This window comes from Rhinopithecus bieti, unplaced genomic scaffold, assembly GCF_001698545.2.
Source record: "Rhinopithecus bieti isolate Rb0 unplaced genomic scaffold, ASM169854v2 scaffold_11941, whole genome shotgun sequence".
In the NCBI taxonomy this organism is placed as follows: Eukaryota; Metazoa; Chordata; class Mammalia; order Primates; family Cercopithecidae; genus Rhinopithecus; species Rhinopithecus bieti.
This window is the reverse complement of record NW_016807068.1, coordinates 355,838-367,770: the sequence shown is the minus strand read 5'-3', so window position 1 is coordinate 367,770 and position 11,933 is coordinate 355,838. Positions and strand designations below refer to the sequence as shown.

General features: G+C 39.0%; 1 protein-coding gene across 2 annotated transcripts in view; it reads right to left on the bottom strand.

The window, feature by feature from the left end:
* Positions 1-218: 218 nt before the first annotated feature.
* Positions 219-11,933, bottom strand: part of CTH (cystathionine gamma-lyase) — a 46,411-nt gene continuing 34,696 nt past the window's right edge. The window contains exon 11 of one of the 2 annotated variants that reach the window (XM_017880090.1): positions 219-555. In XM_017880090.1, the coding sequence (XP_017735579.1) occupies positions 415-555 (141 nt within the window). In that variant the 3' untranslated portion in view covers positions 219-414. The remainder of the gene's footprint in view (positions 556-11,933) is intronic. The other variant, XM_017880088.1, reaches the window with a different exon arrangement.

The following is an 11,933-nucleotide window of genomic DNA, read 5'->3' as shown; positions in this document are numbered from 1 at the left end:
GCGCTTGCTCTCTGCTTTATTATTCAGCATTTTTCAGCAATCGCCTGCTGCACAACAGCATACTAAGTTCAGTTTGCCCCAAGTGCTCTAAGGGTTTTAAACTGTGCTAGTTTTCTAAAAAATAATTCATTTTTAACAGGTCTTATTTCTGAGTAAACCCACAGAGGAGCAGTTATGGACAAATAAAAGCAGATTTTATTTAACATTCTGTGAAATCTGGCAGCCCGGGAAGAAGATGCATGCTGGGCCTGGCACAGAACTTCACAGTCAGTTTCCATAGGGAAAGAAGATGAATAACCCAACGCAGTCAACCCCTCTGTGAGCGCAGAAGTAATGAACAAAGGACTCCTTTCATGTGGGTGCTTCATAACACTTTACACTGACTTCATGCAGCAACTTCAAAGCACTTCTCTGTTAAGAGTAATTATCTGCAATTTGCAGAGTAGCACACACAGTCTTCTCACAGATTGTACACTCTCCTTCAGACCCCCAGCTGGCTGGATGTGAACATGACAACACTTCATTTGTAGACCAGAAACAGCTTCCTGATTCAGCCTACAAAAAAGGAAGAAAAATATTTTAAATTAAAGGCTTTCCAAAGAGCTATGTCCTTGGTGTCGGCATGCTACTCACTGTGATCCAAGAGCCCAAGTAAGTACAGCTTGAAAAGAAAGCCCTAATTATCAGATCACTAAAATAGGATCCATTTATAAGAGCAGCTCATATATTAACAAATTAAACCTAATGTTTTATAATAGAGAACAAACTGAAAACTGATGGTATGAATTGAGTTATTTTTGTCATACCCAAGTGGATTGGAATTGAGGAATCAGGGGAAAAAGCACTCAGGGTACATAGCACCTGCTTCAAGAATTATCCTGCAAGCTCAGCTGCTGAAACGGCCTGCTGCAATGTAAGACCATTTTTACCCAGCAGCTACCTAAATGACCTGCCATGACTCTAAGATTAGTTTTTCCTACTGCCATCATTCACCAATCAGAGCTTGTCAGCTCCCAGAAACTTCACTACTGCCAGTGAGCTTTCTTACAAAACAGTATGTAGCATTTCTTTTTCTAATAAAACACTCAACCTTTTCTTTGTTCTTCAGACATACTGAAAACCACACCAGTCTGTGTGTATATCACAAATTGCAATTCTATTTTCTCAAATTAAACCTTTTCTTTATAGATTTGTCTCTACGTTTTTATTTGACTTTGACAAAACTAACTGATGAAATAGTAACTTTCTATAACTTAAGTTATTTTTTTAAACAGCAGTATTTTTAACAAACCACTTGATTCTTCATGTAATCAATTTCTGTCTATAAAACAAAATATGATTCACTTTTTTTTAAGGCAATAGGATGTTTCTTCAATATAAAATGTCTTTTCTTTTTTTTACGAGATGATGTCTCACTGTGTTACTCAGGCTTGTCTCGAACTCCTGGGCTCAAGTGATCCTCCCACCTCATCCTCCCAAAGTGCTGGGATTACAGGTATGAGCCACCATGCCAAGCTGGAAAATGTCTTTAAAAAATGGTAAGATATATAAGGACTTCTAGGATCCTCTCTAGTTATAATATGCTATCTGTTATATAGGAATTTTGATCATTTTAGTGTATCTTGTTGATATGGTTTGGTTATGTCCCCACCCAAATCTCATCTTGCATTGTAGCTCCCATAATTCTCATAGGTCATGGGAAGGGCCTGGTGGGAGATAAATGAATCACAGGGGCAGGTCTTTCCCAAGCTGTTCTCGTGATAGTGAATAAGTCTCATGAGATATGATGGTTTTATAAAGGGGAGTTCCCCTACACAAGCTCTCTTGCCTGCCACCATGTAATATATGACTTTGCTTCTCCTTTGCCTTCTGCCATGATTGTAAAGCCTCCCCAGTCATATGGAACTGTGAGTGCATTAAACCTCTTTCCTTCATAAATTACCCAGTCTTGGATATGTCTTTATAAGCAGTATAAGAACAGACTAATACACCTGTTAAATAGTATGAAAAGTATATGGTGGCTCTTAGCCACTGTGAATTGACTTTCCTAGGAATTTTAGTTTTTACTTTTAATTATCCAATGTATCTTTATATCTAAATTCTAAGGACAATTGTTAAATTTCTACCACCATCTTTTTTAGGTAGAACTGACTTGAAACTAAGCAAAACAAAAAATTATACACAGAACTTTTCCTCAATAGATTGTTTTAATTAGTACTAATTTTTGTTTGTTTGTTTGTTTGAGATGGAGTCTCACTGTGTCACCCAGGCTGGAGTGCAGTGGCACGATCTCAGCTCACTGCTGGCACAATCGTGGTTCACTGCAACCGCCACCTCCCAGTGGATCTGGGATTCTTCTGCTTCAGCCTCCTGAGTAGCTGGGACTATAGGCATGCACCACCACGCCTGGCTAATTTTTGAATTAATACTGATTTTTAATCAGAGTATTATGTTTACAAATTTTTTGTAGGTTTATGAGGAGCTAAAAGGCTTACAACAATAACAAAATAATAGCTCCAAGTTCTCCTTGCCTGCCAACTTTTTTGTCCTACTTGCAGTTTTAACATTTCTATAATATTACTTTTAAAACTCTAAATAATATGTATGTATCACTATCTCTCAGTTCATCACATTTTAGTTATTTACTAACTTTCCAATATGGTAAATGATTTCACGCACCGTCTTCCCCTTCTTCTATTCCTCCCAATATAATTCTCTCTCTCCTTCTCTTTCTGTCTCATTTAAACTCAAACACAGAGGTTTCATTCTTATAATTATGTAAGTATTCATCACGGTTGAATCAAGTGGAGTATCATGACTGCATTTACTTTCTTGTACAAATTTTTTTTTCATTTACTTTATTTCCCACACACTCCAACACTTCCATAAAATGCCTTGCACGGCCAGGTGCGGTGGCTCACACCTGTAATCCTAGCATTTTGGGAGACTGAGGCAGGAGGATTATGTGAGCCCAGGAGTTTGTCACCAGACTGGGCAATGAAGTAAGACCCTGTCTCAATTACATATATGTAGAGAGAGAACTACAGTCTTGAGGAAACCAACTCAAGACCAATATGTTCTGTGATATAGATTTCCTAGAAACATAATTGCTGTTAACTACAGAAAGAACCCCATAAAGATAAATAGGAGTAGAGATATAAAATTTGGAAGACAACCAGAATAAAGCCATCTGGTAGTGATAAAGCCAAATGTCATCTAGACAATAATTGGACATTTGTTTAATGATCTTTGAGAGTTCCAGGGAATGTTTTTTTTCTGCCACTAAAGAAGGATGTCACTAATCACATTGCAAGTGGCCCTGAGTATGTCCAGAGGAAGGATTTTCTAGTTAAGCAGAGAGTTTTTTGAGCTTTCACATTAAATTAGGCTTATATTAAAGGGGCTACACGAATTAAAATCTTTGCAAATGTATAGAATACCTAATCCAATCCTGGAAAAACTGTTTTATGCATACAAGAGAGACAGAAAATAATAAAGACAGAGACAGAGAAAAAGACAATAGAGATAGAGACAGAGAAAGAAATAGAGAAACAGAGAAAATAATAAAACCTAATTTAAACATCCCTTTCCAGAAATGGAGTTATCATAGTCCTCCATTCAAAAAGAATTTTTTTTAAGTTTCTAAGTGACATCTAACACATGAGAGAATAAGACAAGGCCCTTGTGCACACGAAGCCTACAGACTAGTATAAAGACTAGACCCAGCCTGATCAGGCCGGATGTAGTGGTTCATACCTGTAATCCTAGCACTTTGGGAGGCTAAGGTGGGCAGATCACTTGAGCTCAGGAGTTCAAGACCAGCCTGGCCAACATGGCAAAACCCCATCTCTACAAAAAATACAAAAATTAGCCGGGTGTGGTAGCATGTACCTGTGGTCCCAGTTATTCTGGAGGCTAAGAGAGGAGGATCACTCGAGCCCAGGAGGTGGAGGCTGCAGTGAGCTGAGACTGCACCACTGCACTTCAGTCTGGGTAACAGAGTGAGCCTCTGTCTCAAAAAAAAAAAAAGAATATATACACACACACACACACACAGACACATATCTTTTATTACCATGTCTCAAAATCAAATCCATCTACACACAGATATAGATAGATATGTATATACATACATCTATATAGATAGATACATATATGTACATATAGATAGATATACACATACATCTATATAGATACATATATGCATCTATATAGAGATACATATGTACATACAGATACATATATAGATATATCGATAAATATATGTATCTATACAGATGTATGTATATATTTATATGTGTATCTATAAGTATATATGTATCTATATATAGGTATATGTATATACACATACACATATGTATCTATATAGATATATATGTATCTATATAGATATCTGTGTGTGTGTATCTTTTTTTTAAAGTCTTCTTTATGGCTTATAAAGGATGGATTTGATTTTGAGAGATGGTAACAGAAGCAAGGAAGGAAAATTCTGATTCAAAGAAAAGCAGTGCTTCTCACCAGTCGAGAGATATTTTAATTTCGAGGCTCTTAATGCATTTTTTAAAAGTAAAGAAATGCAAAAATACTAGTTTACAGAATAGCATTGTTTATGTCTCTATTCCATTTGAAAATAATGAAGTCTAAATTTAAAATGCTTTTTGAATGAAACTCCCAGGACAAATGGTCTTTTTGACTCCCCATCATCACTCACCCAAATAAATCCCGAGATACAAAAGCAAAGAGAGACAATGTCATAAGGCACGTTCAGAGGAAATAAATGTGATCTTGATTACAGAAATAAACAAGACAGGTTATGTGGGGTTTTTTTTTTCTACATGGTTAAAAAATGTTTAATAAAGTTCTTTTAATATAAATGATGCACAAAAAATGTGATTTTCTTAACTCCTTAAAAGTATTTATCTATGCCCCTCATGTATCATGTATCACTCACTTTGCCAGTTGTAATAATAATTTATCTTCTTAGCAAACTGTGGTATTATTATATATATTGGTTTTTGTCCATGGTTCCTGGCTTACAACTCCCATAGCCCTTCTTACAGTCTTTTGTTATAACTTTGGGTATGTCAGGCCTCAGAAAACAGAATTTCTCTGACCTTCTTCCCTCTTTTCATCTGCCCTAAGGCAGAACTCTTATCTGCACCCCCATCTTAAGACTGTCTGCAGAGAGGGTCCCACCCTATACATTGAGGGAAGGAATGCTTGTCTTGAAGTGTCCATGAAAACCCGTGGGGACTGGGTTCAGAAAGTTTCCACATTGCTGAACACATGGAGGTTCCTAAAGGCTGGCGTGCCCCCAGAGGACATGGAAGCTGCGTGCCCCTTCCCACATACCTTACCTTATGAAGGTATACATGTCTTCATGTGTATCATTTGTAATGTCCTTTGCAATAAACCAGCAAACATAAGTGTTTTCCCTGAGTTCTGTGAGCCACTCTAGCAAATTAATCAAACTCAAAGAAATTGAGTTCAAAGAGGTGGGAGCCTCACCTTGAAGTTCCAAAGAGGTGAGAACCCCAACTTGAAGCCAGTCGGTCAGAAGTTCCAGAGGCCTGGAGTTGTGACTGGGTATAAGGAGGAGGTGGTCTTGTGGGACTAAGCCCTCAACCTGTAGGCTCTGATGCTATCTCCAGGGAAATGGTGTCAGAATGAAATTGGAGGACACCCAACTGGTGTCTGCTGCTTAGGTGTGAGGGAAAAAACCCACTCCTACTTTTGGAGGCCGAGGCAGGAGGATCACCCGAGATCAGGAGTTCGAGACCAGCCTGGTCAAAATGGGGAAACCCCATCTCTACTAAAAATACAAAAATAAGCCAGGTATGGTGACGCATGCCTGTAATCCCAGCTAGTTGGGAGGCTGAGGCAGGAGAATTGCTCAAACCTGGAAGGCAGAGGTTGCAGTGAGCCAAGATCGCACCACCACACTCCAGCCTGGGTGACAGAGTGAGACTCAAAAAACAAAAAACACTTGACTGCTTTGGTCATGGAAGTCTTCTTCTGTGTTGATGATTGCTGTGGTGCTGTGAGAGCAGAAGGAAAACGGGGTTTAGCTGTGTCCCCAGCCAAATCTCATCTTGAATTGTAGTTTCCATAATCCTCATGTGTCATGGAGGGACCCAGTGGGAGGTAACTGAATCATGGGGATGGTTACCTTCATGCTGTTCTTGTGATAGTGAGTGAGTTCTCAGGAGATCTGATCGTTTTATAATGGGCTTTTCCCCCTTTGCTCGACCCTTCTTCCTGCCTCCCTGTGAAGAAGGTGCCTTTCTTCCCCTTCTGCCATGACTGTAAGTTCCCTAAGGCCTCCCCATTCATGCATAACTGTGAGTCAATTAAACCTCTTTTCTTTGTAAATTACCCAGTCTCGGGTATTTCTTCAAAGCATCGTGAGAATGAAGTAATACACATTGTGTGGGAGAATTTTTCTCTGCATACAAACTGTTTTACAGATTTTCTCCCGTATCAAGTTTTATTCTTCAGTAAAAGTAAGTAATATTAAAGCACAGCATGACTTTTCTGGGAATGTTAGTAGACTCTGATGTCCCAAACACCAGCTAGTCTCTTCATTAAAAGTCTGACCACGAGAGAAGAAATTGTGCTCTGAAGGAAGAAAGTTCATCTTCAACAACAAAAATATTAAATAAAAGTTAACATAAGCCTGGGCAGCATAGTGAGACCCCATCTTTACAAAAAATAAAAAAGAAATTATTCAGACATGGTGGCACATGCCTGTGGTCCCAGCTACTCAGGAGGCTGAGATGGGAGGATTGCTTGAGCCAGGGAGGTCAAGGCTACAGTAAGCCATGATTGCACCACTGCACTCCAGCCTCAGCCTCGGCAACAGAGTAAGACACTGCCTCAAAAAAACAAAAAAGAAAGAAAAGAAGAAAAATCAGCATATATGCTGATTCACCAGCTCATAAAATCACTATTTCATATCTTGTAACTCCTTTCTGTTTTACCCATTGTATTTCACACAAAATTCACCCCTCAGCTTTTCTCTGTGAATGTGGCATCAGAATTAATCATAGCATTTTAGATAATGTTGGTGAACAAATCAAAGTTTATCGGTCAGAGAAATTAGCAAATCTGTATTTTTCTAAACGTTAGAAGGGGAGGGGTTGAAAAACATTAAGCAAGAAATGTCAAAGGAACTAGAAGTGAGAGAGGGCCAGCAAAGTCACAGTAAAAAAGCTCTGAAATATGTTACATGAAGGTTTTCCTACATATGAACAAATAAAAAATGAGAGCTGAGAATTCTATCTAAAAGCAACCAGAGCACCATCTGAAAGTGAAAGTGATGAAGATTCAAATAGTCTATATTTTTGTTTGCTTCAATATCTAAGTAATATATTTTTATGTAATGCAGAATTAATTTGCCACTTCTTTGAAGTTTATAGAGAATGCATACTTAGGGGTCATTTTTTCATTATTTTTCTCCATTGATGAAGTGAATGTAGAGAAACTCTTATGTCAGACATGGTGCTACACACTTTACAAATATTATATCAGTTATTGTTCAAAATAACCCAGAGAAGTAGGTGCCATTATTATCCCTACTTTAGAGATGAGGGAAAAGAGGAGATTACATAATCTAAAGTTATATAACAAGTAAAACCAGGATTCAGGCCGGGCACGGCGGCTCATGCCTGTAATCCCAGCACTTTGGGAGGCCGAGCCAGGTGGATCACCTGAGGTCGGGAGTTCGAGACCAGCCTGACCAACATGGAGAAACCCTGTCTCTACTAAAAATGCAAATTTAGGCGTGGTGGCAGGCGCCTGTAATACCAGTTACTGGGGAGGCTGAGGCAGGATAATCGCTTGAACTGGGACGTGGAGGTTGGGGTGAGCCGAGATCGCGCCATTGCACCCCAGCCTGATGGGCAACAAGAGTGAAACTCTGTCCCCCACCAAAAAAAAAGAAGAAGAAGAAGTAAAACCAGGATTCAAATTCAGGCAGCATGGCTCCAGAATCCATATTTGTAACCTTAATTTGTATTTTTTTAAATATGTGTTTTAGAGATAAACATAGTATGCTATGAGGTATACTTCACAGTATTACAAAATATGTAGTTTTACAAGTTAAAATCAGTATACTTTATAACAATTATATTAAAATGGTATTTGGATCAATTTTTCCCTTCTATACAATACATTTTTCAGCAACTCAGTGAAGGAAGCAAGGAAAGGATTTCCAGATCTGAAAATTCTAATATTCCCACCACAGTTGTACCATTTTCTCCCTGAATTTAGGAAATCTGCCCTTTGGCACCTAGGTTAGAGAATTAAGCTGATTGTTTCAGGCTGGTTATCTCCCACGAAAATGGGGGTTGTAGTCTGAACAGCATAGCTCCTCCCTATCCCCAGGTCCCTTCCTTCAATACAGAGGGTAGGCCCTGGCTGTTACAGATCTGATGTGTAAGAAGAATCCACCAAGTTCTCAGGCATATCTTTAGACTCAGTTGACCTTGGAGATGACCTGGGCATAGGAAGGAGGTAGTATTACAGGTCATTACCCCAACTTTGGTGAGGGATAATCAATCGAAAACATTATCAGTTTGATTCTGTAACTTAGAAACCAGAGGCCAGACTAGAGAATACATGGCACTTTGTAAACCTTTCCAGAAGAACCTAAAGATTTAACACTGAGCCTACCTCTCATTAGCCAGAACCCCATCCCTACCTTCTCCCAGCTATTTATAGACTTCTAGAATACTCCTAGAAAAAGAAAGACCTTCAAGTGTGTAGAAGCATTGCGGGCTCCTCCAGACTATGACCTTCTGCTAGGGAAAGAACTTTTACTTATAGGTGTAGACTACTTTAGTTGTTTCTACGCATTTGTAAGCAAGTGCTGTCTCTCCAAATTGCCACTGCCTTACTTTTGTTCCAATTAGTTCCCATAAAATAAGAAAATATTAAAATTGGAAAGTGTGTCAAAGCAAAATAATGATTTCCCCCACCCCTTGCAAAGATGTTCACACCCTAACCCTCAGAGCCCATTGCTATGTGATCTTACGTGACAAAAGGAATATTGCAGATGTGATCATGGTTAAGGATCTTGAGATGAAGATCATCTTGGATTATCTAAGCAGGCTCAATCTAACCACTTGAGTTCTTAAAAGTGAAGAATCTTTCCAGCTGGATCAGAGAGAAGGCTAAAGGAGGAAAGATTCAAAGCGTAAGAGGAAGTTGACTCTTTGCTGGCTTTGAAGATGGAGGAAGGAGCCAGAAGATAAGGAACGTGATGGCCTTTAGAAGCTGGGAACAGCTCTCTGATAACAGCCAGCAAGGTCATGGAGATCTCAGTCCTACAATCGCAAGGAACTCAATTCTCCTATCAGTCTAAATAAGCAAGGCAGCCAGCTTACGCCTGTAATCCCAGTACTTTGGGGGGCCGAGGCAGGCAGATCACCTGAGGTCAGGAGTTTGAGACCAGCCTGGCTAACATGGTGAAACCCCGTCCCTACTAAAAATACAAAAATTAGCCAGGCGTGGTGGCAGGCGCATGTAATCTCAGTTACTCAAGAGGCTGAGACAGGAGAATTGCTTGAACCCGGAAGGTGGAGGTTGCAGTGAGCCGAGATCGTGCCACTGCACTCCAGCCTGGGGTACAAAAAAATAAAAATAAATAAATAAATAAGCAAAGAAATAGACTCTCCCTTAGAGACTCCAGAGAGAAACACAGTCTTGCTGATTTTAGTGCAGTGGAACCTGTGTAAGACTTTCAATCTACAGAACTACAAGATAATAAACTTATGTTATTCAAGGTAAATTTGTGGTAATTTGTTATGGTACAACAAAAAACAAATACAGAAGAGATTTTCAAGACATTTTTTCAGTTCTAACACTCATTTTACCAGTGAGAAAATTGGGTCCTAGTTATGCTGTAAAAAGTTCTTCTAACCCTATTCATTTGGCTAACATCTATTCTGCCCTCGTAATTCAACTTGGATGTCTTTTCCTCCTGACTCTCCAGGACTAGGTGTTCGTACTATGTGGTCCCAAAGCATTTCATGCATGCTTTAGCACACTGCCTATTTCTCTGAACTCCCTACTGGATTTTGAGGGCAAGGACTTTGTCTCACTCAACATGATTTTTTTTAGCTTAACACATCCCAGTAGTTATACCTCAGTAAACACTGAATGAAAAAATAATGAGCAGTTAGAGCTTAACAAACATTCATTCATTCAATTCAACAAACATTGAATGTTTGTTGAGCTATAACTCAATAAAATAATATATTTTTTGAGCTATAACTCACTATAACTAAAAAAATAAAAACACTCTCTCTCCTGAGTACATTTCCCCTATGCTGTTAGAGTATTCTCCTAAAAGTGACCAAAGTATGGCAAACTGATTTGCAGCCCTGGAGTGGCAGTATAGCTTGTTTGCTAAGGACATGGATTTTGGAATCATACAAACCAGATTCATGCCATGCCTCTACCAATTATTAATTATATGGCCTTAAACAAGTTTCTTTCTTTCCTTTAGTGTTAGTTCCTCAGTTGTAATAATAGCACCTGCTCCAAAGAATTGCATGAGAAGTCACTGAAATGGTGCTTATAAAATGTTTATGTGAGGCCAGGAGCGGTGGCTCATGCCTGTAATCCCAGCACTTTGGGAGGCCGAGGTGGGTGGATCACCTGAGATCAGGAGTTCAAGACCAGCCTGGCCAAGATGGTGAAACTCCATCTCTACTAAAAATACAAAAATCAACTGGGTGTGGTGGTGGGCACCTGTAATCCCAGTTACTCAGGAGGCTGAGGCAGGAGAATCATTTGAACCTGGGAAGCAGAGATTGCAGTGGGCTGAGATCATGCCACTGCACTCCAGCCTGGGTAACAGAGCAAGACTTCATCTCGGGAAAAATAAAAATAAAAAATAAAGAAATAAAATGTTTATCCAGGTATTTACCAAATAGTAAGAGCTAAAACAGAAAAATTGGCCATTATTATTACTAGATATCTGCAATGGCTAGTTTTATGTATCAATTTCTCTAAGCCATAATGAGCAGATATTTTGGTCAGGCAATTATTCTAGATGTTTCTGTGAGGGTGTTTTTGGATGAGTTTAACATTTGGTGGGCTTTGAGTGAAGTAGTTTGCCCTCCATAATCTAGTGGGCCTCATCCAATCAGTTGAAGGTCTAAATAGAACAAAAATCAGCTTCTCTGAGCAAGAAGGAATTCTCCAGCAAATGGCCTTGTACTTGAACTATAACATTAGCAGTTATCTGGGTCTCTAGCCTGCTTGCAGATTTTGGACTTGCCAGCTTCCATAATTGCATGAGCCAATTCTGTACACACATGTGTGCACTCACATACATCCCAGTGATTCTGTTTCTCTGAAGAATCCTGACTAATACACAATACCTGTAAATAGGATGATATTATTAGGTACAACTTGTAAAAATGAAAATTGGAAAATATGTAGATTCCTATTATCCATTATAAGTAAATGTTCCTTTAATTTCAATATCAGATGAGACTCCTTCAGTTATTAAGAGCAGCAACAACAAAAACAACAAAAGAAAAACGGGCTCAATATAAGAAGTAAAAAAGGAGAAAGAAGAAGAAGAGGAGGAAGAAGAGAGAAGGAGAAGAAATGCATTGGCTCATGTGCTGACACGTGCCGGCATATATCTAGCTTCTGGGATAATTAGATGCACATCTCAAAAAAATATCACCAGGGTCCAGTTTCTGTCCACCTCTCAGAGATGCCCTCTCCATGGGGTTTCATTCTCAAATAGAAGTTCTTCTTGTGGTGGTGAGATAGATGTAGCAGCTCCACATCACACATTTTCGGGCTCAAGTCACAGTGAATAAGAATGCATCTTTTCTGATAATTCTCATAAAAGTTATGAGACTCAGTCTTTTCTTTTTCTTTTTCTTTTTCTTTTTTTTTTTTTTTTGGAG